A 27,328-nucleotide genomic window follows, 5' to 3' on the forward strand; every position below is an offset into this window, starting at 1 on the left:
ATGAAGCGAGTACTTGCTCTGCTGTCAGGTAAGGGTCTTAATAGCTAAAGATTAGACACATTTCTGTATAACTATTACTGCTGTCTTTAAGGTAGTGCTGTACATTATTGTATGCACTGAGTCATCACTCACATAAACTAGAGAAAAAGAAAGTTGTGCAATATCACTGGTGATTGTGAACGTACATGTGATTGTAAAAAGGTTTACGTATCAGTGAAAAAAGAGAGACTGCCGTGATGGAGCCAGATTTCACTTTTGTGATAAATCTCTCTTAACAGTATTGCTGGTCAGTGTGTCCCCTTGTCCTGATGGGGAGTTCAACTGTACATCTGGAGGATGTCTCCCTGATGGACCAGAGTTTTGTGGTATGTTGTGGTATGTTCAGGAAATTAGATCCCAAATCACTCCCCAAGTTTAATTTAACCTTTCTGTAACCAAATGTCACTACTACAATCAATGGTGCATTTAGAATGGAGTATTTGTGACAAGGTAGGTATGCCTTTTAAATACATAAAACAAAAGGGGAATACAATAAAAGTAGTGTGATAAAATAAATAACACAACACTGGGGACAGGAATGCTTTCGGGTTATTTAACAAAATCAGTAAATTTTAAGACTTTTGACTCCGTTTTTTTCTCTGTTGGCCTCCTTCTCGTTAAGGTTCATGTGACTTTGAGCATCACTCCTGTGGGTGGAACGACACCAGTGAGATCTCCTACCGGTGGAGACGGCAGGTGGCAAACGTCACCTCAGTACCTGGAGTGGACCACACCACAGGAAATCCATTGGGTAAGACAGTGAAATCTAGAGGTACACTTAAAAAGTAGAAGAGCTACACTGTGAATATAAATTAAATTGGGCTTATACACAGAGTTCTAAGATAAAGGTTATATATGAATATTAAACTGTCATGTTCTAGTGTGTTATTACTTTAATAATTCATTTCAAACAGATACAGTGACATTTTAAATCTGTGATGAAAATGTTTCATTAGATTAGAGCTGGTGATGATAATTTCAATGTTGGATATTTGTCTGCTTGATCCAGGTCATGTCATGCATATAGATGGCAAACAAGAAGGTGGTGTTTTTGCCAAGGCTAATTTGGAGTATTCGGTTGTCAAACTGGCAGCTCTGGGATGCCAGATCAGGTACTAAAAACAATCTGCCATAGTTTTTTTTAAGATATGAGTTTGTCCTCAACAGACAATTAATATCAATTATTTCAGTAGAATTTGTCTTCTATTTGTCAGATGCCCTGTACTGGCTGTTGCCCCGTTTTCACGATTTGACTGCCAATGTGTTTCAGCTTCTGGTACCACATTTACAATGAGGAGTCATCGATGCCATCATCCCTTAAAGTTAAAATGGTCAGAGGCACTCAGGCTGTGAGAGACTTGCTGGAGATCTCGAAAAGAAAGACAGATGGTTGGGAGAAAGCCAACGCCTTCATCGGTAATCAGCCAGGAGGATACAAAGTAAGTGAAATATCCTGATCGCTCTTAGGCTGCACACAGCCATAGTAATCTAATGCTGTTCTCTTCAAGTTTTCAAACTGTGAGGCACAACAATGTCAGGTCCATGATAAGAACTCTGTATATAAACCCTATTCAATTAGGATTCACAGTCCAGCTCTCTGAATTTTATTGTATCTCTGAATTTTATTGTGCCTTTATCTGCCCTGTTTCCTGTCCTCATAAACAACTAATTTCCCCCTGGGGGATCAATAAATCACCTGCAATTATTTTACCTGACGTTATGTTTGGTACATATTCCTCAATAAACTGTTGCGATAAACTTGTAGCCACACACAGGATGTTCTGGTTGGTGTCTAGGGTTCAAGGCAAAATGAAGCTGCCATATAGTCTGTCGGATGCTGCGTAGCTAAAATGTGCTTAAAGGCAATACGGTACATACATAATACACCCAGACTGGACATCACTGGTTGGTCAGAAGGAGCCATTTCTCCCCCAGTGCCCAAAATGTAGTCGACGCAGATAGACGTCAAGAAAAAATCGACCCTTGTTACACTTCTTGTTTCTTCCTAAATCATTCTGAATATTGATCTTTGGATCAAATGTAAGACACCTCTCTGTTTTACAGGTGGTGTTTTCATTCAGCCCTCCGTATTTGGAAGCCACGGACGTTATGCTGGATGATATCATCTTTGAGAACTGTGGGGAGGGAGATGCCCCCACAGGATCAGAACAACTCTCATGTGATTTTGAAAAGGACATCTGTTCATGGTATCATGATTACACTGCAAGCCTTTTGTGGAAAAGGAATGATGGGGGATTTAATGGTCCAACTGGGAATGGTGAGGATCCTATTGACAGTTAACAGTTTTGTTTTCAGATTTTATTTATTTCTTCATCTATGTTTAGTAAGATGCACCATATAAGTACAATATCGCCTGAATTCATAAAGGCATCAAAACTTTATTTTTATTTAGGGTTGCTCTTCATAACTGAAGGTTATGTAATAATGACGGTGTTCATCATTTTAGTTTTTATTTGTGCATTAGTGGTTTACCACAGTGTAATTTCCATGCCCTGAATCCGGTGCGTTCAGGGTACCTTAATGTCTACAGACACAGGGCAGTTGCCTGCTTTGCCCCTCAGGTTGGTAATCCAGCATTGTAAACAACTCAGCAGCATAATACAAAGGAAATACAAGCAAACTATGGGCAAACAAATGACAGCTAATCATTACAACAATACAGCTACATTTAAGTACACAACCATCCTTAGAATTAGCGAATACTGCAGTGTCAGATAGAAAAGGTGTATAATCAGTCATATAACTTGTTCTAAGCAGATTTAAAAGTACACTAAGTACATGATGATTTACAAGAAAAAAACACTATTTTTACTATTTCACTATTTCTTTTTCTTCGTCCACAGGCTATTACATGCTCATAACTACAACACCCAAACTAAACATCTCATCAGCAGCCAGACTCATCAGCTTCCCTCAGCCTGCAGGTCAAGTCATATGTGTGAGCTTCTGGTATCACATATTTGGCAACAGCATTGGTACGAGCCTCACTGGTCATAGCTACACATTTCCAAACACAATTAAATCCAGAGGTGTTCACAGAAAAAAAAGATGCTTTCCAGCTGTTTTTAAGACCCACAAGTTCTGATTAAAGCCATCCACCTTTCGGCTTTTCTCTACTACACATGCATCCCTCAAATGCACAAGTTCTGTTGAATTATCTTTTATTATCAGGTTCATTGAAGTTTATTGCAAAGCGTTCTGGTGAGACGGAGACGGTTGTATGGATGAGAAGTGGCACCCAGGGAAACAAATGGAGATTTGCGGATCTTACTTTCAGTAGTGACAAGCCAATACAGGTATTTTTATTGCTCTATTCTGGGTCTCTGCTGATTATAACAAAGATGGTTTTAGGGGATTTTATTTCATTTCCTGTGAAGAGTGCATCATAAAGAGCAGCTGTCAAGAATTTAAGCACATGACTATTGAACACAAGCCTCTTATCTCTGTTTTATTTCCTCACTGTTACTATTCTTATTGCTGTCTAGTAGCATGAAGTTGCATTGAAGTTAAACTTCAATCTTGAAATCCATCTTGTTCTCCAGTTTATTATCGAAGCTGTTGTGGGTGGAAAGCAAGGCAGCATAGCCATTGACGACATAATGGTGTCCAGCAGTGAGAATGGCTCTTGCCCGGCTGAGAAAGAGTGCACCTTCCAGGGCTCCCTCTGCGGTCTGCTGCCCCAGCCGTCTGCAACCTTCAGCTGGAGCCGGATCACGGGGACATCCCAACCAGCCAACTCCTCGGGCCCCGCTAACGATCACACTCTGGGGACAGAGCAAGGTTTGCAACTCCTTAAGATACAGTTAGATCTTGTTTTAGTATATATTATTAAAATACACAGATTCTTCTCAAGATTGTCTGTGTTCAATTCAAGAATGTCCAATTTTCAAGTGAGATGTAGCATATTGTTTGTAATGGCTGTATCTCATCAGAGTGATGCATTTCAAAAAATATAGTCATATAGTCATAGTAGATAACTTGATCCCATGCTATATCAAACTCTGCTATATAAAACGTACATGTTTACAAATAAAAATCAACACGTGCATACCTCTGCCGTATGTGTAGGTTATTACCTGAGTGCCCAGTTGTGGAGTCACCCGGTGGGGTCCAGAGTCGCCGTGATGACTGCCGTGATGGAGCCCACCTCTCCCGATGGGGAATGCCTGATGTTCTGGTACTATATGGAGGGAAGCGGAGTGGGGGAACTTGGTGTTTATCTTCAAACCCCTGACGACTACAAACACGCTGTCCAGCTGTGGGCCAGAAGTGGAAATCAGGGAAAACACTGGAGGCACGGAAGAGTGACGCTTCTCAGCCCCAATACACCCTATCAGGTACCTGGTGGTTGACTGTCAGATGATGATTGTTAAATAAATGACCAAATCTGTGCACATTTTGAAAGGTTTCCTAAAACTCACTCATTTCTGCCTTTTTTATGATTTTATAACTTAATATTTTTCTTTAACTGCTGTTTTGTGCCACATGAATTAAGTTTAAGGGCATTGTAAGTAAACACATACACACATGCATATGGATTCTTGATTTGTTAATTATTAATATCAAATGAAGCATAATTAAACAGTTAATTTTATGCAGTGACATGGAACATTGTACTTGTAGCTCCATCACATTTATAACAGAGTGATAAGAGTAGATTTACATTCTGTCACCTCTGTCTTATAGTAAAACAAAATTGTTTAAATACTGTTGGTCACTTAAGTTGTTTCTCCCCTTCATGCTGGCTGCAAAGAGATCCCTCTGTAAAGTAATTTTTCCATGTATGTGATGGGGGACAAAGTACACATTTTCTGTTTAAAAAAAAGAAAGTTGTCAAAATTAGCTGAAGCTATTATGAGACTTCAGCAGTCTACTGGGTATTTCCAAAGTTACAGTGTTTTTAGTAGGAAATTTCCTCTTTTTGTATCTATTCCTCTGCCAGCATGGAGGAGGGAGGACTGATCACAGTACAGCGCTCTTTTCTACAACTCTTTAACTGTACATGGACATGTGAGTGTTGTTAGACTGACCTAAAAGACCTTTAAGCATAGATTAATACCATCTTTTATTGTACAGTATGTGTGGATTATCACATTTAGCTCACCTTTTTCAGTAAAGAATCTCAGTAGTATGAAAGAAGTCTGCATTTCCTCAGTCATATGGTGTATTTAAAAGACAAATCTATATGGAAACAATGCAGGTTATCCTATAAGTTCAAATCCATTTGTCATTCTGAGTGACAGGTGATTTTTGAGGCGGTTGTTGGAGATGGACCAAAGAGAGACGTCGCTATTGACGACCTCACCATCCTGAACGGTGCCTGTCCCCCGCCAGGTTAGTGAGTGCTATAAACCTCAAACTTTAATGTTCAGGAAGAAAATAGATGACAGAAGAAAATTGGTGTGTGTGTGTTTTGGGAAGTTGCTCTAATTTGTGCATGGGTGTATGGTTTCACACACTTGGTATTTGTGTTTTTCATTGCAGGTTTTTGTGACTTTGAAATAGACTTCTGCGGTTGGGTGAACAATCCTTCAGCAGAGACCGGAGTGGAGTGGGACTGGCTCTCAGGTGGCAGTGAGGGCCGCTTTCTTCCACAGAGGGATCACTCCACAAATTCTGTTTTGGGTATGTCAGCATATACATACTGTACTTAACATCATAATGAGGCAATCCTCAAAATAGTAGACACAACAGGGATCCTGTGAATGACGCACAAGAAACAGGAAACACGAAAACTTTGATTACTTTATCTTTAAAGGACAGCTAACCTGTTTAAAATTCCAAACCTGACCTTGTTTAATATTTCTAGACTTATCAGTCAAGCTTTAAATACTTTAATGGACTGGCTGGGAATCCATCCATCCATTATCTATACCAACTTTGGATGAATGGCACGGTAAACCCTGGGGTGGTCGCCAGCCAGCCAGCCAGTCAGACTGACTGCTGACACATAAAGACAGACCTGGCTGGGAGTGTATTGGTGAAATAAACAACTTAATGTACCATTTTTTTCTATCTATAGGTCACTTTGCACTCTTCATGCCTCCTCAGTCTAATAGACTAATAGAAACTGCCCAACTGGAGAGTGAGACGATGGAGGCGGTAGACAGAGCTTGTCTGGAGATCTGGCACCACACCGATGGGTGGGCAGTGGATAGTGAGTGTCGTCTTTAAGAACTACTTTGTTAAGATTTCAAATGCATTGTAAAGCCATATTTCAATGAGTAGTTCACATTGGCAATAATGATCCATACACCATAATGTTCACATTTCTTGTAGAGAGCTGTTTTAGCAAGTGAGAAGTCCAGGCATGTTTTAATTTGGAAAGCTACAGAATGATATATTTCACAGGAATGTCTTTACCAAGATAGCAGCAACACATGGAACATAAAACAAGGTCGCAAAACATACAGACACTCTTGTAATGAATTACATATGAAAAGAATAATCACAGGCCACAAGAGATCAAAATAGATGAATAATGATAAAATAGCAGCAATAAATATATCATGAGTAGGAATATAAAAACAGATATGTGGTTGATTAAAATGAATATAGAAAATGTACCTAAAAAAACTTAAAAGAGATCAGTAATAATAAGTTTAGTCTTATATTTGCATTATATTTAACTCAGCGTAATCATAGCATGGCTATATCTATCATATAGCTGCAATGAGGAGTTTTGATACAGACATACCTTCAGTGAGAAATGAAATGATTTTCCCAACTTTAAAGCTACAAAAGTGGAAAAAAGAAGAAAATGTATGTCAAGAGTTTAATGTTTACTGAGGTGTCAGAACCAAGGAAGCTATATTGCAGTTTACCTTTGCATAAAGCACATACAATATACCACCCATAGTTATGTACATATGTGCATGCAAAAAAGGGCCTACAAATAAAATGATGTGAATAGCAGCATGCAATTATCGAGATGTCTTCTGGTCATGCAATGGTGCTCTGATGGTCATGCCTCATCACAGATCAAATTGTCCGACACAAATTCTTCATCCTCATCCTCAAGAAGGAAAAATTCAGTCATTTGATGATGAATTTTGGTGCTTGCAGAGCCCTCAGACATCACGCTGACAGTGTTTGTGAATGAGACTGCCGGGCTGCGTCCTGTGTGGAATACAAGTGGATATATGAATAACTCCTGGATCCAGGACAGGGTGGATTACAGCACATCAGGGCCTCACCAGGTATAATTTCGTACAGCAATATACCCTGATACGTTCTACTGAGAAAATGCCACTGAAAGAATCAGTGCATGTTTCTAAATGAACTGTCGTCCTTTGTCACAGATTATTTTACAAGCCAGTTGTGCCGACTCAAAGGAAGGAAGCTTTGCCCTGGACGACATCCACATCATCAGGAACAAGTCTTGTGAAGAACTTATTCCAACCACCACCCCAAAGCCTGCCACCACGCCCACCACTGCTCCTTCCTCCGCCATGGACTGCACTTTTGATCAAGGTGACTCTGGGTTGTACTTACAAATATGCTATGCTTACTTAAGGAGAATTACAAATGAAACATGCATCAACCTTAAAAAATAAATAATAATAATAAATAAAGACAAGATACAGACTTGTTGAATGGAAGTTAGAACATTTTAGCAACAGTAGCCTCCATTAATTACTTGTATGTAAGTTACATCTGTTAATGTCAACCTAAATTGTCCATTGTTTTGTGAATATTTGAGTTTTATCCAAGATATTTTGCATTTGGATATTTGCATAGTTTTAAGTAAATATTGTGTTATCTATTTATTCGATTACCTATGTTACAAATACAGTATTTTAGGATTTAAAACCATATCTTGTAAAACAGGCCTGTGTGGTTGGGTCCAGGGGGTCAGTGATGATTTGAACTGGACTCACAGTAGTGGACTGGAAGCAGACCAGCCATGGAGCGGACCTCAGTATGATCACACTGGTGAAAATAATCAAGGTATTGACTTTTGACTGTAATACTGTATAAGCACCAACACCGGGAGTGTTTGATTAACACTAGAAAGAAACGTAAAATGGTGGCTTAATAAGAAACCTGATGTAAAATCATATGCAGTGAACCTGGGCCTGTAAAGAACATTAGACATCTGTGTAAATATTGTATTGTATATACTAGTCAATGCAGTGTTTTTGCCCAAGGTAGATTCCCCAGAAGCTTTGTCAACAATAATTTTGATACTTGATAATCACCTCCTGCTTCAGATTTCACCATGTTTTGCTTTTCTCAACTTTTTCTATATAGTAAATAGAACATCTTGGTGTGTCGGACTGTTTGTGGGCAACACAAGCAGGTTGAAGACCTTGCGATTGGTTCTTAGACTTGTTGTGGGCATTTTTCACAATTTCCTGACATTTAATAGCCTAAGATGATCAATTTCGAAATCAACATAATCAATAATGAAAATAATAGATGCCACCCATACTTCATAAACAATTGGCACGCACTGTAGTTGTCAGTACGAGTTCATTAAAGAACTAACCAATGCTGGGTTGAATGGAAGCACTTCCTGTCAGTGCGCTGATCTGCTGTATTCAGTGGTTTGCCTCTTTGTTTTCTTTGTCCACCAAGGTTTCTTCTTACTGTTGAATGGATCTGGATCTAAGGATGGAGAGAGAGCAGCCATCTCTGTTCCTGTCATCAATCTCACGTCACATATCTGTGTTGGATTCTGGTACTACATGCTCGGGCCTTCAGTATCCACCCTGGATCTGCTGGTTGAGACAGTATGTGGTGTAGTTGGTACTACTCCAAACCTTCTGTTACAGGCTTTACTTGCCGTGTCATTGCTTATTATCTTTTGATATAATGACTTGCTTTGTCCTAGAAATCCTCCAAAGCGTTAGTCTGGACTCGCCGAGGGACCCAGAATCCAGAATGGACAAATGCACAAGTAACCATCAGCATGAACAACGTATCACGGGTAAAACTGCACTCAGCCTTGCTTGCACTAAAGACCAACCGATGCTATGCCGATACATCGATATTTAAGAGTCTGAAAAGAATTAGATAACTTCTTTTTCTTCATATTGATTATACTAAGCAGGACACTGCAAATGCTTGCTACATTTTGGCTGATATATACAATGATACTAATATTTGCATATGTATACAGTTCATACTGTAGTATGAATTAAAGTATTGAATTAAATCCTGTATGTATTCCTCCACAGGTGATGTTCACTGGACATAGAAACACCAACAGTCTAGGATTCATTGCCATTGATGATGTTACAGTGAGGGAGGGTGCCTGCAGTAATCAGAGTACGTAAACACAGACCCACCATTGCCTGGTGTTCACAGGAGGTCAAAACGCACGAGAGATTATCACAATTTTGCCCTTTTTTACACCATTTTAGATGTGTGTGGGTTTGACTGCAGCTTGTGTGGCTTTGAGAACGATGTCAGTCATCAGGGTCGCTGGGTTCGCAAAAGAGGCACAAAACATCAGGTTGATCACACCTATGGAACTGAAAATGGTGGGTAGAAAACTGTTGTTGTGCCAACCAACTTCATTAATTGATTAAAAGAGCAGAGCAATCGTGGTCTCACCACAACTAGATAAAGGTCATGATATAAAGCGCATCAACAGTAAGTTGATTCTATGTTTTTAAACAGTAGATCCCAACCTGGGAATCAGGACCCCACAATATCAGGGGGGTGGGTTACGATATGAATCTACTGTTTTATAACTTGTGCTTTCTTACTGTGAAATACTTGATAGTTTGACCTCAGGTCTCTAAAAATGACACCTTATTTTGTTTAGTGCTGTAACTGAAAAAAAAAAAGCATGACTGCATTTGAAACAGCTCTAACTTTCTCTCTGTTTTAGGTTTCTACATGACTACGATGATATCAAACCTTACACAGAATGAAGTTGCTCAGCTGCTCACACCTGAACTCCCCTCAGACACACAGATATGTGTACGCTTCTGGTGAGTCCGGTGCTGCCCTCACACACTTTTATCCACTGTTTTCCGATGCAGATTTGATGTTTGTGTGCTGGTATTTGCTCAGGTACTGGCTACCTGCAGGGTCTTCCAGTGTCCTTGCCGTGCATGTGCAGCAGAACGGGGAGCTGGACAATGCACTTTGGCAACGATCTGGAGCACCCACTTCAGACTGGGAGGTGGCAGAGGTCACTGTGTCCTCCTTGGCAAAATTCCATGTAAGCTGTTTATTACAATGATCCCTTTTTTTATACTTTTTCTATCAAACAATCTCTTTCACAGTCACTGAACGACAGCACATACTGGGTTTTTCAGTAATTCCTGTAAGAAAACAGTTCATGTCCTTCATCAGGTGGTGTTTAAGGCAGTCTATGAGCCAGACGCTAACTCTACGGTGAAATTAGATGATATTTCTGTGAGGGATGGGCCCTGCACTCCTCCAGGCAGCTGTGACTTTGAGTCCGGACAGTGCACCTGGGTGAACATCCCCAAAGACGATGGACACAACTGGGTGTTGGCCAGTGGAGGCTTCCAGGGTCCACCGACTGACCACACCACTCAGACCCCAGAGGGTAAAAAAAAGATATCCCTATAGCTGAATATGTATATTCAATATAAGCAGTTGCATGTTAATGTTTAGTAGAAATCTCAGCTCTACCCAGATGCCACTAAAAGGGGTGCAGATCCATATTATACAGTATGTTACTGAGCACAGGTAAAATGATCTTTCAAAAAAAATACTAACAAAAAAGTCTTAATATCATATCCAATGAAGTCTCATAAGTAAATGTAGTGAATTTGTTGGACATGACTTAAACTCTGGTCAGCAGTGTCGGTCAGTTTCCATTCATAGCCACAGGAATATGGACTGGGTTTCCCAGATTTAAACACTTAAAGGTGTACCATTCATAGTATATTAACAATAGGTCAAATTACTATGTGTAATGTGAAAGAGGTCACTCAACCCAGGATTAACACCCAGCTCTGCTGTCCCTCCCTGCTCTATAGAGCGTTTTAGTGTCTTTCAGCTCATTTGTTCTTATTTGTCTCATTTTCCAGCAATTCAATAAGTGACCAGAAACACAAATGCAAATGTTACTACATGTCTGCTGGATGCACAAATAAGCAATTGTTTACTGAGACATTCACAATAACAACTTTATTAAGTGATAATATGGCAATGCCATGTTCACAGATTGTACCTAAAAAAAAATGCATATTCAGCTGCATACTCAGTAACTGGAGGGCACGAATTGATGACTGGTATTATTTAGATTGAACTTTTAAATCAGGGCATGAACATCAACATGATCAAAATCAGGGATATTGTTTACACATCAAACATAATAAACTAAACAAACTAGTAGAAATATAAAAAGAGCTTTTAAAAATAAGGAAAGATTGTGCTTCCCTTCCTTTATAATCATTATTCTGATTCTCTAAACATTTTAACAGTTTTGTTGAAATCTAACATGTCTCAGGAGTTATTGAATAAAAAGACAGCTCAATGTTGCACTCTACGATTAATACGAGCCGCTGTAGCTGCTGTTTAACTGACCAGTCTGTTATTTACTAACTTCTCTATTTGTTCCTGACTTATGTCCTGTTGCTGACATTGCCCCACCCCCCCACCCCCACCCCAACAATTTCCTTGTGTCTGTTCACCATAAGAAACTTGAAACTGTTAAAAATCATCAGGAATTATCATCTTTCTCTAAATATCATTAATCTTGATGCACTCAGAGTCTGAATAGTTCAAAGAGTCCATTTTAGTATGCATATTTCTATTCTTGTTTTGGACTCAGGTTGGTTCTTGTTGAGCTCGTCACTGCACCAAAACAGCAGCAGTCTAGCACAGGTATTGTCACAATGGATCCACCTGAGGGACACCATCTCCTGTCTCACCTTATGGTACCTTATGGACGGCAGGTCAGCAAATGAAAGTTACAAACCATCACCCTTTTCACATCATACAGTATTTGACAATGCAGAGGATGCACTTTATCCTGTTTATCCTGTTTAGTTTCCTCATTGACTTCCTCAGGAAGTGTGCACAAATGTCATACAGACATGAATCACCTGCCTCACTTTGTGCAAGACAAAGAGTTCACTCTTTACACAGCACTGCATGAGTTGTTTGAAAAAGATCAGTTTTGGACAATAAAAAATAGTTTCAGCCCCTCAACAACCTGAAAATAGTTGTCAACATAGCCAAAATGAAACACGGAGAGGAGTCGTCTATTTTTACAACTTATTTCAAGGATTTTTCATTTGCAATTTTGCAAAGAGAACAAATGCTTTTTGGTTACATTAATTTGACTGAAGCTGTATGTATCACACAGGCTTTATGTTCTGTAACATGTCATTTGCCTGTGGTTTGTCAGTGACTCGGGCACATTGAAGGTGTACCTTCGTTCAGGGCCATCGGAGGAGGATCTGATGTTCAACAGTAATAGCAGCGGACTCAGCTGGACCAGGTTCTCTCAGTCTATAGAGAGGAACAAACCTTTCCAGGTAATCCGAAACAGGCTCAATGGTAGATATAATTAGAGCAGAACGAATGTTTATTTTATCAGCGACATTCACTGATTCCCTCATGCTCAGCTGCTGATCGAAGCAGAGGCCAACAACAGAGGCTTTATCGCCATTGATGACATCAGTGTCTCACCTGGCTTTTGTCAAGGTACTGATGTTGTTTATGTTTCTTATTTTTTAACATTATCACATACATTTGTTTTAGGCTAATTAATTATGTTAACCTGTTTCCTTTTCATATAGCAAATGAAACAAGTTTGGGATTTGTGGGTTGTTTGTTTGAAAATGGCACTTGCGGCTGGGAGGACATCAGTGTTGGCCAGCTTCAGTGGATGAGGGGGAGGAGTGCTACTGGGAACACTGGACCCTCTGTGGACCACACAGTGGGCACAGAACTGGGTAAGACCACACAATAACCCATCTAATATTCATGATGGGACAAGTTAACTGCATCCAAACTGCTTTACAGTTGCGCAGAGCACACTGACAGAACAGACTAATTCATGGCCGTTGAGTCTGGAGGCCACTGATACACTTTTACAACACAAACCGCAATGAAAGTCAAAGCAAAGAGATTAACAAACATGTTGATGTGTCACAAAAGCAAACTTAATTTGTGCAAGTCTGGACTCCTTCCATTCGTAGAATAACCAAATTACCCTTCATTGGTACAACCCACTAAACAGAAAAGCAGCAATAGCACACTTTTTCATCTTTTAGCCATTTTTGATCATAAAAAAGATGTTTTGGGTATTATAATGAGAAATTTGTTACAAGGGTAAAAGAGGCTGAATATGGAAGTGAGATCTCTCCTCTGTTTCCCCTTTTAAAAGTGTGTATGGTAGCAGTGGTGCCTGTGAATAGCGTTAGCCACAGTTTCTACATCCCCATCCTTGTTTTGTTCAGGGTTGGGCTTCCTTGATTTTAATGCTTATGCAAAACAGGAAATCTACACTTCTGTGATTTATTATTAAATTATGCTGTCAGGTCAACTGCCATCACAACTGCAACAAATTTTAGTTTAGCGCCACCATATGTTCCAATATTGCCTAAACCTCTTGAGTGGATGTCAAAAAAGGGGAAATCCACAAATAATGGTTCACCCTCAACAAAAATTATCAGTCTCACAGAACACAGCACAAAAACCAGATTAAAAGCTTATCTTATCACTGTCTGCTTTACAACTACACTGAACTGAATATAATTGAGGTTATATAATCATCTGTTCTCCACCATGGTAACCACCATCTACCATTGCTTCATAGTTTTACTGCCGTGGTTTCACACTGCTGACTGTATGGAAAGGATTAAAGGTAAATGGTTCTTATCTGATCCTTCCAGGTTGGTATATGGCGGTGGAGTCTGACCGAGGAGATCAAATGAGCCCTGCTGCCGTGCTGAGTCCCCCCATGAAACAGGCCAGCGCCACCTGCACACTACACTTCTACTACAATATGTTTGGAGAGGGTATGTTTTGCATGTGTAAGCGTGTGTGTGCAGACATTGAACTTTAACCTTTTAAGTTTACCCTTTAACTCTTTACAGACACAGAGGAGCTGAATGTGGTGCTAAGGGAGGGCTCCAGGACGACCACACTGTGGTGGCTATCTGGAAACCAAGGAGATTTGTGGCATCATGGTGAAGTAACAGTTGGTCGAATCCCTCAGGACTTCACCATCCTGTTTGAAGCCTCCAGGAACTTCATCAAGCCCGGACACATTGCCATTGATGACATAGATCTCACCAACTGCACACTGCCTGGTCGGCCGCCTGCTCTATCTGCACATCCTACCATGTTTTTCTCAGCTGACCCTTTTTTTTTGCAATCTGATTTTTCAATAATTTTTGGTTTTCTTCTCAGAGCCCAGGCCCTTTTGTCCAGAGAATATGTTCATGTGTGACAACAGTGTGTGTGTGGAACACAACCAAGTGTGTGACTTCAGCGATGACTGTGGGGACAGATCTGATGAGAACAACTGTGGTGAGATGGCACAAATGTTTAACGGTTGAATATGTTAGAAATATATACTGGTACAGAAAGTCCCTGCACACCATACAGGCTGTACAAATATACAAATATGCAGGAAATATAAGCTAGTGCAGGAGTTAATATGAGGTAATACGATAATTAAATCTGTGTTTTTAACACATTTTTCACACATACAACACATATTTCTGCCTGGATACTTAACCTTGTTTAAAACCTTAATTTTGAAAAAGGGGGAAGGTTAAAAGTTAAGCAAATTTTGATATGTTCATATCGGGTAAGAGAAATGTATATACAAACTTATGAGTACTAATGATGAAAAATGTAGAAACATTTTTTACAAAATATTTCAGCATCAATTCTGATTTGTATGATTTATGGTAGTGAAAATATATTAACAATAATAGTGAATTTATCTGTAACTTAAAATTCAAAAAATATATATATTACACATTCATAGAGCTGCAACTGCAACAATTAGAAATAGATAGATGATACAAAATGAATCATGAAATATTTCTAACAACATCTGCTGGTTCCAGCAGCTCAAATGTGAGAATTTGCTCATCTCACATCAGAGTAAATTAATATGTAATATTAATATAAACTGTGAAGGGCATTTTTCACTGTCTTCTGATGTTTTACCAACCAATGAATCAGTTAATCATGAAAATAATCAGCCAATTAATCGACAACAAAACTATCTCTTAGATGCAGCCTTACACATTCATAACTTGTCTTTTATCAAACAACACTGTAGAGCACCAAGGTGTTGTGGAGCAGTGCAGCTTTGAAAAAGGCCTGTGCTCCTGGGCGCAAAGTGATGTGGACACACCTGGAGCTGAGTGGACGCGTCACAAAGGAGAGGAAGCCTGGCCCCATCATGGGCCTCCCCGGGATCACACCCAAAACTCTGCTGCAGGTATCAGACTCTCTGAGCTGCATTTCACTGAGACGAATAACTTGACTTTCTAGATAGTTAATGTCCTCTAATTAACTTCAATAATGGTGTAGTTATAACTTCCAGTTTCATTATGTAGGTCACTACGTCATCTCTGGGGCTCACCTAACTGAGAAGGGCCAGATGTCAGAGCTTCTCTCTAAAACCTTAGTACCCAGCTCTAACTGCACTGTGAGTATACGTGGGTATATGGGTGGCATCCTGACTAAATATGCATATAGTAATATAAACTGTAGAAGTACTGTATTTAAACCAAGAGTCTACAACCAAGAGGCCATACTTAGGCATCGCAATGCCTTGAACTAGATGCTGACGTCGGCATGGTAACGTGCTCACAAGTACAACGCTAATATGCTGGTTATTCACCAACTTAGTTAGATAAGTTAGCATGCTAACATCTGCTGATAATCAATGAACAGTAATTGCAGACAGATGGGAATATTTTCAGTTTTACAGGTATTTGATCATAAACCAAAGAATTGAATTTAACCTGAAGATGATGCTAGATAAAAAGTTAAGGGATCCGCAAAGTTAATTCAATAATGTCCAGGAGAAAAATGAATGATGTTTCAGTCTGGACCAAAGTAGTGAACCAACACTTCAAAAAAATCATATACCACGTCTCAGATGTGTGTCTGTGAGTGTGTGTGGTATGTTTTCACTCTGCAGCAATAAAAACCTCTGAACTGTGATCATTGAATTTACATTAGTGTTATCTGTGTTATCTCTGTGTGTGTGTGTGTGGCTTCACATCTCATGCTTACCTCTCATCTACAATACATAATTAACCACTCTTGCAGGCTGATCACAGTTCATGAGACTGTTCAGCGTATTTAGGTGAAAGCAAGCGATTCATTCATGTTTTTAAAGCACAAGCCGCCTTTTCTGTGCATCACTTCACTGTGAGGACACCTGTTGTATCCATATAGGTGAGATTCTTCTACTTCAGCCTGGATGATGCCACAGCCAGACTGACAGTCCAGTCCAGAATGCTACGGTCTGGTAATGACGACGCTGTGTTATGGCTGAGGGAAAACTCACAGAGTTACAGCTGGCAGAGAGAAGAGGTCACGTTTTCCTCCTCAGACAATAGCAAGGTCAGTGAGCACGCAGATAGTTAATAAATGACAGAAAAGAGCTTTAGTCAACCAGGGCCGCATATATGCAAATAGTTGTTAACTTTATCATATGCAAAGATAAAAGAAGTTCATCAGGTGGCCAGAAACACGACTCTAAAATAATTCCAATGTTGCTCCATGTCTGGTCGATGTGTTAATCAGTTAATGTTTGCTAACAAGTGCATTCATATCAGTGTCAAGAAAGTAGGAAGTAGTTTTAGCTGTTTGTATAAAACTGACCAACTGGACAAAATTAGTATCACAAATCTGGCCTTGACTCTACTTTGACACTTTATCACAGATGTTTCAGGATAACTAAAGTACAGTGCTGCAACAAGGTTGTTTTTTTTTCCATCTCAGGTTGTCTTCAGATATGAGCGAGGTGATGGTCCCAGAGGGCTGGTTGCACTGGATGACGTCTCTTTCTCCAGGGAGTGTGTGTTTGACCCTGACAACAACAAACTGCCTGACACATCACCCACTTCTGCCCCACCTACATTCCCCAACACACCCGTCTCTCCTGCCACGCCCTCAGCCTCAACAGCACCAGTCCACCCTTGTCAGGTAAACTACATTACACAAGCAATTCAGTGAAACAAAGTAATCTATGAAACAGGTCGGTAACCCCGTTAAAAATAATCCATAACTACTGATCTCCATCTCTGCTGTTGCAGGACAATGAGTTTTTCTGTTGGCGGTCAGCTGGAAAACTGTGTATTCTGTCAGCCTTACAGTGTGATTATCATCCAGATTGCCCGCAGGGGGAGGATGAGGATGGCTGTGGTGAGCTGCACGCTGCATATACTGCATCCATCTAAAACAGGTTGTAGAGGCCTGCAATACAAAGCTGCTACCATTTTCTCAGCAGTGTAGTTTCGTACAATAACAATTAGATGTTTGCTCAGGTGGATTCATTAATTGACTAACAGATAGTAAAGCGGGGGGGGTGTACTCTTTCTGTCTGTTAATTAATACAAATTAATTATACTGTATGTTGAAATACTAGACCTGATTAGCTGTATGATGCAGTTTTGCCAAAAATGTGGCTGTGAGTTGAACTGAGTTTCCGCTTTTTTGTCAATTAAGTAAAGTGTTTTTTCGCACCTAGTTTTATTTTATAGTTTAGTTTTAGTGAACTGTAATAATCTACACGCATATGAGGATTATATTATTATAACAGGCACACAAATGCTTGAAAAGACATAAGGATGGGGGCCACAATAATAAGACTTAGTTCTTGATGATCAGTAGTTTTAAATTTGAGAAGAGGTGTGATGCACTGAGCCAGTTTTAGTAGGAGACATTCAGAAACAGAAATGATGGTGTAAACTTCTCTCTTTTTGTTTGGGCCTAGTTTTTCATAAGGTCGGTGATCTATGATCACAGTGATGTATCTCCTGTAATGATGCCTAAAGCAAATTAATTAGAATTTTAATGTGGAAGATAATAATAATAAAAATAATATTTCTAGAGTCAAATACAGTCATGATGGTCACAGAAAATCAACCTCCCCAAATGCAGGAGTGAGAAGTATTCAAAGTTCATACTGATATATTAGCAAGAGGATTCTCTGTGTCTCTGTTGCACAAAACCTCACGAAAGCAGATTATAGATTTATTTCCCAAAACGTGTATTCACCTCCCTTTTTTCCCAGCAGTGTTGAACACACTTTGCCTTAAACTTTCAGGTCAGTGCACATTTGAGAGTGACCAGTGCCAGTGGAGTGACACCAGTGACGGACAGAGCAGGTGGCAGAGACAGAGAGCCAGTAACAACACGGAGCCACCCACTGATCACACCACAGACACAGGTGACTTTACTGGCTTATTGACCGATGGGATAGTTACGTGATTACATGGACCCACAGGACAAGAACTGAAGAAGCAGCAGTGTTGATTAAGGATGTTTTCCCTTATTCTCAGGCTACTATATGAAAGTGAATTTCAGTCAGGGGTCCACACAGAGTGAGGCCCGACTCCAGAGTCCCCCACTGCCCCCTTCATCCCCCTACTGCCAGATGCTGTAAGTGATAACATAACATCGTTGCCCACATTTATCTTATTGCCATCCCTAATATCTGTAAAATATATGTTTTGATGCAGAGTTTCATATTTAAACTTTGAATTGCTCAATGCTCCCCGCCGCCCCCGTCTATCTACCATGCAACCGTGCAACTCTCCTCCCAATCCAACACTCTCCCCTTCTTCCTTCCTTCTTTCCTAAACGCAGGTTTCACTTCCACATCAGTGCAGAGAGTGCTGGGTCACTCAGAGTGCTTATGCAGCAGGCTGAGGGGAGTGAAGCAATCCTGTGGTCACGCAGTCACAACACTGTCTCCCACTGGACTCCAGAGCATCTGTCTCTAGGCCCGCACCAGCAGACTTATAAGGTGAATGCTCGAGTATCCGCTGAACACCAGATCTCAGTCCAATTCAGTACATATGGGGGATTGTCATGACATGTCACCCATTTGTATATTAACAATTATCTAAAACATAAATATGTAAAGCATGGAACATATAAAATGGTACGTTTTCTTTATATTATGAATCAAGTAAGGTTACTTTTGTGTAGAGTATTTTCAGTATACTAGTAGTATCTATCATATGCAGTATATCTGTATGGGAGAAAGAAAAGCATATTGGTACTATATGCTTATTGATATGAACCATATTGCTAAGTATGTATGGGAATACACACAGTAGCCAGTTTATTAGGTATCTAAAATGAATGCAGTCTAATTCAACAGTCGTTCAACTAATCCTACCTTTGTGAAGGTTGTAATGTTCTGTTTTTGTGAAAAGGTGTTGATTCAAAATCATTCAAAAGCACCGCAAACGACAGCACACCCATTGTCCATAAAGTTGAATCAACATCTCTGTGAAGCAGTTACAATAAAAAATTATAACCTTTTATGAAGATCGTATTTACCGCAGGATTGCTGTATTAGACCATAACAATAATTAGCCATTTGTACCTAATAAACTGGTAAGCGTGTGCATTCAAATGTACAGTATTTTTAATATAATACTGTCACACCCTGGCTCATAAGGCCACGCCAAAGATTTTTCAAAGATCAAACAAAGTAATATATCTAAAGCAAAGGCATAACAATCGTTTCTATTCTTAGGTTTGGTTCAGTAGCATGAATAAAGTGACTCAGACAGACACTACTGCTGGAGAGCACGTTGTTGCTGTGGATGATATCTATTTTCTAAACTGTGAAAAGTCCTACCAACCACCAGGTAAATAAGGTCTCAGCAACATGAAGTGCATTTGTTGAATCTGGGTGGTAGAGGTTTTCCTCTTAAATAGACTACTTTGTAAAAACTTACAGGAGAGAACATTAAAAAGTTGACAAATTTTGAAATTCTTTTCTCCTCCTTAGCTCTGTCTGATTCTGGCTGTTCCTTTGAAGATAGCCTGTGTGTTTGGGTGCAGGGGGGTGAAGATCAACTGGACTGGCTCAGCAGGTCTGGTCCCACTGAGACCCCCAACACCGGGCCTGCAGGAGACCACACGAATGGCAAAGGTCCCTTATATTCTGTAGTATCTTTAGACATGCAGTCTCCTAAAACATTATACAAACAGTTTTTGTAACTTTTGCTCAAAGCAAAAGTGACCATTACTGGAAAATTTGCACAAGTAGAGAGGAGTCATTAAGACTGACTCAATCAGGAGTCACAAGACAATTATCAGGTTCACAAAAGGTTCACAAAAAAAACAATCTTTACCACCCAAATTGTACTTATTTAAAGCCCTTTATCTCTAATCTTTTCTTCCTCTTCCTCTCGCCTCTAAAAAGTGTAATATGCAACCTGAGATGAGGAGTTGCAAGTTCATTTCTTAGAACTACTGTTTATGTTGCTTCACAGGGAGATACCTCTACATCAAGAGTTCCCTGCCAAGTGTGAAGGGAAATACGGCCCAGCTGAAGTCATTGCTGCTGCCACCTGCTGGTGAAAAGGGATACTGTTTCACATTTTGGCACCACATGTTTGGAGCCACTGTGGGCTCCTTGAGGATGCATCTACAAACAACTGATTCCTTGAAAACATTGGTAAGACATACATGAAATCAGTGGTTTTCTTAGCTTATATTCCACCAAAAGAGGTTAGAGAGGTTTTTCATTAAAAACTGTGTAGTCTGGACACTTTACTTCCCTTTACTAAGTCCCTAACAGTGTTAGAAAAATGGCTTTGTGGCTGATTGAGAAATATTTTGTGACTGTTCCCGCTAAGTTTTCTCTCTATTATACTTTTCACATAGTTGTGAAATGCTGATTGCGAAATAACATTAATGCATTGTATAATGAGTACAAGTTGCACAGTTTCTGTGTATACCATAGTGTTGCAAAAGCCTCCCCACATCCTCATTGTGACGAGTGAATCAACCTCCTCTCTTTCCTGTAGGTGTGGCAAAAATCAGGAAATCAAGGAGATGAGTGGCTGCGGGTGCACATCCATGTGACCTTGCAGAAGGTCCACCAAGTGATTCTGGAGGCTACAGTGGGAGGGGAGGCAGGAGACATAGCCATCGATGACATCTCCCTCATCAGCGGACCATGTCCTGCCTCTGGTAATGAGACTGAAACTGGAGAAAATCACAGAATCAGAATTGGGTGTTTAGTGTATGAGTTCAGTTGATTAGGCTGTTATTTTCTTATGTTTAGTTGACTAGGTAATAAAATTAAAAATGTTGTCTGTCTCCCCTATTAGCTCAATCAAATATACTCCGAATATGTATAGTCCTACATTTAAAGGAAAAGTCTGGCTATATTGTATATTTTCCTTATCATCAACAGTCATCAAAAACACATCAGTGAGCCACACTGTTACACTGAGTTACATATTCCTTCATTATGATGAACCATATATAGTCACCAATTAATGCACAATTTCCTCCTTGCTTGCGGAGATTTACATATTTTGACCTTTTTAATCACAAATTATAATTCATCTATGGCTTTTGGGGTCCTCAAAGAAAACAGGAAAGCAAAGTCACAAATGCAAGAGAGAAAATGTTTGAAGCAGTGAGTGACCTCCTGTTGAGCCCTTGTAGTAATAATGATAATATAGAGTGCTACATTTTGATTTATCTTTTTTATTATTTGTAAAAATACATGCCTACTTTTTGTAATGCTTTCCAAATCATTACCACGTAGATGTGTGTGACTTCGAGGAGGGAAGCTGTAACTGGCAGCAGCAGACCGCCGATGACTTTGACTGGGTCAGACAGTCGGGCCCCACCCTCAACCCCAACACTGGGCCAGACAGCGACCACACCACCAACACAGCCACAGGCCATTACTACTTCCTGCCCTCCTCTGCTGCCGACCACACCGGGCAGACGGCTAAAATGTCTTCTCCCCTGTATCCTGCAGGTGAGACAGTCACCAGTGTGTGATCCACTCTTTCTCAATATTTCCTATTAGATCTACCAACTAAGATCAACAATTTAATGCCATAGATTGGCTCCGCTTTGGTTCTACAATTGCTTTCCCACAGTTAGCAAGAGACAGTAGTATGGCAAATAGACAGAAAATAAGCTCTATGTATCACACTTTACGTGGACAGTATACTCCTCCACACACTGAGTCACATCCACACAAAACATTCAGGAAGTTCAGCTCAAGGAGACACCACATTTTAGACATATTAATACAGTGTGATTGTGGAAGATATCAAAGATCTGTTTAGTTGGTTTAATTTGCAGTGGATTGATTAATTATACTTTATGCTGATGTTATGCTGATCCTTCATCAGTAGTGGAGGAAGTATTAAGATCCTTTACTTATGTAAAAGCACTAATACCTCACTGTAAAAATTCTCTTGCATTGCAAATGTTACTTGACTAAATGTATGTAGGTGTAAACAGGAAAATGTACTAAAAGTATCAAAAGTTAAAGTATTAATACAGAAAAATGACCCCTGTGACTATTACACTATTATATATTATATTATTATATTATATTTACTTGTGCATTAATGTGTACGCAGTATTTCACTACTGTAGCTGGTTGAGGAGTACCAGAAAATTTTAATGATAATAAATAAGGTACAGTACTCAAGTAAATGTACTAATTTACATTCCACTGCTTTTCTCTACAATGAAACACAAGTATTTGGACGTTTAAGCAGCCAAAAGTTTACAGGGGTGCTGCTGAGCTATAATACTCTGTGGATATTCCCTGCGATATCTCAGTCATGGAATCAAATTTGATCTGGTTTTCCTTCCTATGGCCCCCCAGACAAAGGGGCTTGTGTGCAGCTGTGGTACCACATGTATGGCAAAGAAATGGGGATGCTGAACGTTTACCAGCAGAGCGAAGACGGGAAGCAAGTCCTGATCTTCTCTCAGACAGGAGACCAGGGCCGGCTGTGGAGGTTTGCTCAGGCTTCGCTCCTGCCTCGGGTTCAGCCTTACAGGGTGAGTCACCAAGATCTGCCTCAAACAGTCCAGTAACTGAGTCATGTTGTGGAAAAGAGACAATGGTGGGAGGTTACTAAGTACACTCACTGTAGTATTTAATTCTGAGCCACGGATATTTAACTTGAATGTTTTATTTTATGCTACTTTGTACTTAAACTCCACTATTTCAGAGGGAAATGGTGCTCTTTGTACTCACTACATAACATTACACTACATTATTTGACATTATTTCACATTTATTACTGATTACCTGACATATATAGTTACTAGTTACTTAACTGATTTGGTTTGTGTAATATGCAGTGTTATACAGTAAATATAACCACCCAAACATATATATATAATAATTTAAATTAGTTCCACCTAAAATGCTGCACTTGTGTTAATGCTTCTGTAATTATAATCCAATAATATATTGTGAAAATACTATAACGTTGGCATGAGCCATTGTGCCTGCATGAGGAGTACTTTTTCTCAATGCTCAATGCTCTAAGAAAACTTTCCTGATAATAACTCTGCGCTTCATTCTGAATGCAGGACATTTGTTTGTAACTGATTATTTACTTTAAAATGTCTTCATTCCTTTTGATAATCACACAAACCGTGTCAAAATGAGACAAGAAGAGACTGACATCCTTTCCAGTGTCACGCTGATTTGAAACCATGTTTTGACATTCACATTTTTCACCGTTACACGTTTTGTGTTCCAGATCATGGTGGAGGGTGTGAAGGCTGGCCCTACCCTGGAGGGAAACATGGCTTTTGATGATGTTCAGCTGACAGACACTCAGTGTCCTCCTTCCGGACATTGTGACTTTGAGAGCAACATGTGTAGCTGGAGCAACCTGGGAGGAGTCGACCAGGAGGACTGGCTCCGTGGACGAGGAGCTTCCCCAAACCCCAACACCGGACCCAGTGTTGATCACACCACAAACTCCGCACAAGGTAATAAAACGTATATGTAACCATCTCTGACAGAAACTTCATACCACTGACTCAAATGTAGGTCACAATATTTCACGACCACACTTAGGTCTGCTGACCAGCAGCCTCTGGTTGTCCCAAGATCAAGCTTGAAGCATAGCTGAGATTGCTCCTTTGCAGTTGCAGCCCCTGAACTCTGCAAAGTGTTCGTCTCACCTGTTTTTAAATCCAGCCTCAAAACACATTTTATTCCTTCGCTTTTAACTCAGTATGAGAGCTGCCTTTCTGCTTCTCATGGTCTTGTTGCTTTTATTATTGTACTCTCCTTTTGTCTTTTACATTGGTCATTGTGTTTTTTTATGCTTTTTTTAATTGCATATCACTTTGGTCAACTGTTTTTTAAATGTTAGATTAAATTAGAGGGAAATTAGAAGGAACCAAAACAATGAGTGGAAAGACACTAAGCTTTCCGTTGGGTGAGGGGAACTGCAGACTTGATGGTAAATCTTTGTTTTTTCATCCCTTTTTTCTTCCACATTACAAATTAGATCCATTGTTGATATAAAAATATCGATTGCAGCAGCTTTAATCCCTCACTTCCTGAATAATTAGGCACCTATACAGCTTTGTTTATATGGCATTTAAAGTGGATGTGCATTCAGTAGGAAACCCACATGTGGCCCACAGACATAAACAAGAGCTCCCATACGACTGATCTGAGTGACCAAATATATAATCTGGGAAAAAAGACAATCTTCAGTTTGCTTTTATAAGTGGACACATGGATCTCATGTCCTCTGGTAGTTTGTTCCAATGAACAGAGCAACAAAAAGCTCACCAGAACTCTGTCTTATGCTACATACAGTTAAATTTACCACCAACAGGTCTGGGTGGCTTTATAGTCAGTAAGCGGGTCAGAAATGCACTGTTCTGAAGCTTTATTGCAGCATATTGGCTGTCTGCATTGTTGAAGTGATGTTGACTATATAATGGTATGGAATTAATACAAGAATTCTTTGTCTCCTTATTTTTGAGTGATTTTTGCCTTGTTCCCACCAGGTTACTATCTGTATGTGGACAGCTCGGTGGGAGAGTGGGGAGACATGTCCTTCCTGATCAGTGATGTATTCCAGCCGTCCAGTAGAGGTCACTGTCTTACATTCTGGTACCATATGTATGGTAACCATGTTGGGACTCTGAGAGTTTACATGAATGACAGGTAACTAACTGTAAAGCAGCATTAAACATTAAATGAACTCTGATAACATTTTCCATACCTTAATTTACATTTGTTCCATCCTGTCTCATAGAGAAATGCACACTAGTGGCAACGAAGAAGGGACTCTGAAATGGGTGGAGTCGGGAGACAAGGGAGACAAGTGGCTGGAGGCCCGAGTGCCTATTAAACATAAAGAGGCATTCTGGGTAATAAGAAGCTTATCATCAGTTTCATCAGGATAAGATTTAACATCCAGGACCTTTCTGAAAAAATAAAATGCAGCAGAAATACAAAAGCTATATATTGTAAATTTGTGCCGGTCAACCTTTATGAAAACACTACAGCAGTGTTGACTTCTCTGGTTCCTATACTGAATTTGAACTATTTCTTTGTTACAGTTCGTGTTTGTGTATCAGAGGGGGATGAACACAGGTGGGGATGTTGCTCTTGATGACATTACCATCCTCCCCAGCAGCTGCTATTCAGAGCCCCCCATCTTCCCTCCTGATGATGATAATGGTAACCTGAACCCCTCCTTAGCCTCTTCAACCGTGCAGACATTTGCTCTTTACTTTCATCTATATATGTTTTTCTCATGAATTGATTGACAGTTTATCTGGAAAAGTACAGATTAACCCCTGCCTGGATGTTAGTGTAAACTACTTATATAAAGTATTTGGGATGGCTTCGGACTGAACTACACAGACTTTCCTTCCCTGTCTATAGCCCATTTTATTCCCACTGAAATCTTTAAAATTGGTCACAGACGAACAGTTTTACTCTTTTAATTTCCTAAAACAGCTGAGCACTGTCGTTATTAGATAACACCAAGCAAAGATGGGTAAATAGCATTTCTGCAAGGGACTATTTTCAGCTGCGGATTAATATGTGCATTAGTTATTTACAGCGGCAGGATGGTGTCGGATTAACACACCAAGTTCAACAGTGCTCTATTGCACTGAACAGTCTTACAATGTAATGTTTCTTTGTGTCTGCAGATATGTTGTCTGCAGGTCTGGCAGTTGGCCTGACACTGCTGGCTGGAGTCATCATCGCCATCTTCCTCTTTATGCTGAACAGGAAGTGTAGTGCAATGTAAGCAGTTGTTTAAAGAAATAATTTACATGATGTATGTACACAGGAACACTGAAGAATTTTAAGTTATGTTGGCTGCTGACATTTCTGCTTGTATGTCTTAGGAATCAGCCGACAATTTTGAGTAACGACACGATTGACGAGAATCCTGCGTTTGACCTTTTTAACTGCAAAACAGATGTAAGTGGGAGCAGGGTTTGGTAACAGAGCATCTTGTCCAGCCTTCACAAACTGTAGATAATGAAAAATATATATATTTGTTTCCTCTCAGGGCACACAGCACGGAAGGGAATCAGACTTTTCCTTCTTCAACAATTTGTATGATCCTTCGCCGCATGCAACTGACAACACCATGGCTTCATCTGATGCTTAGTCTAGAATAATTACCAAAATAAAACAGATAAACCACCAGCAATTTGTTAATTTAACATTATGTGTATTACTATTACATATCGAATCATTTATTGGTTCTGTTCGAGGTTTCTTCCGGTTAAAGGGGAGTTTTAACGAGTTCTGATGCTTGCTCAGGTGGGGATTCTTGAATCCTTAATTTTCTCTTACTTAAAGAGTTTGGTCTAGACCTGCTCTTTATGGAAAGCGTCTTAAGATAACACTTGTTATGAATTGGCGCTATATAAATAAAGATTGATTGATTGACTGATAAAATAGTGAGAAATGTTCATCACAATTACCCCGAGTCCACAGTCACAACTTCACAATGTTTGTTCTGTCCAACTTTTCGACGAATTAAAAATAAATGATAATAATAATAATTACAAATAAAGACAGCAAATCCTCACATTTAAGAAGCTAGAACGATGTAAAGTTCGGCAGTTTTGCATAAGTTGCAAAGTGTAAAAATTACAGAGTAGACACCCTTAGAGGTCTTGGCGTATTGTGGCCGTTTTTTGCATACTTTTGATTTTGCCTTTATATACTACATAAAGAATTGTTTACCATGTCCATGTTTGGTATCTTTTTTTTCAGCACAAGTATGACCTGACTATTATTTCTTCACTTTGACCTACTGTATCAACA

At 39.7% G+C, this 27,328-nt stretch overlaps 1 protein-coding gene across 1 annotated transcript; it reads left to right on the forward strand.

Annotated features, from left to right (window-relative positions):
• On the forward strand, positions 1-27,251 carry LOC139214153 (MAM and LDL-receptor class A domain-containing protein 1). Its single transcript, XM_070844913.1, has 49 exons — positions 1-28; positions 662-790; positions 1,049-1,151; positions 1,310-1,478; positions 2,104-2,218; positions 2,904-3,035; positions 3,232-3,356; positions 3,603-3,840; positions 4,129-4,397; positions 5,304-5,394; positions 5,545-5,685; positions 6,083-6,217; positions 7,126-7,259; positions 7,362-7,533; positions 8,641-8,795; positions 8,897-8,992; positions 9,243-9,333; positions 9,429-9,548; positions 9,902-10,004; positions 10,087-10,237; positions 10,372-10,591; positions 11,825-11,948; positions 12,404-12,533; positions 12,624-12,702; positions 12,798-12,953; positions 13,896-14,021; positions 14,100-14,315; positions 14,416-14,535; positions 15,302-15,463; positions 15,582-15,673; positions 16,432-16,599; positions 16,981-17,184; positions 17,295-17,403; positions 18,308-18,430; positions 18,543-18,642; positions 18,850-19,009; positions 19,751-19,865; positions 20,009-20,152; positions 20,496-20,680; positions 21,033-21,198; positions 21,785-22,003; positions 22,871-23,049; positions 23,763-23,997; positions 25,036-25,195; positions 25,287-25,401; positions 25,594-25,714; positions 26,194-26,290; positions 26,395-26,470; positions 26,562-27,251. The coding sequence occupies exons 1-49, from the start codon at positions 1-3 to the stop codon at positions 26,661-26,663; spliced, it is 6,900 nt and encodes a 2,299-aa protein (XP_070701014.1). The 3' UTR covers positions 26,664-27,251.
• The last annotated feature ends 77 nt before the right edge of the window (positions 27,252-27,328 follow it).

The sequence above is a fragment of the Pempheris klunzingeri genome, chromosome 15 (assembly GCF_042242105.1).
Source record: "Pempheris klunzingeri isolate RE-2024b chromosome 15, fPemKlu1.hap1, whole genome shotgun sequence".
In the NCBI taxonomy this organism is placed as follows: Eukaryota; Metazoa; Chordata; class Actinopteri; order Acropomatiformes; family Pempheridae; genus Pempheris; species Pempheris klunzingeri.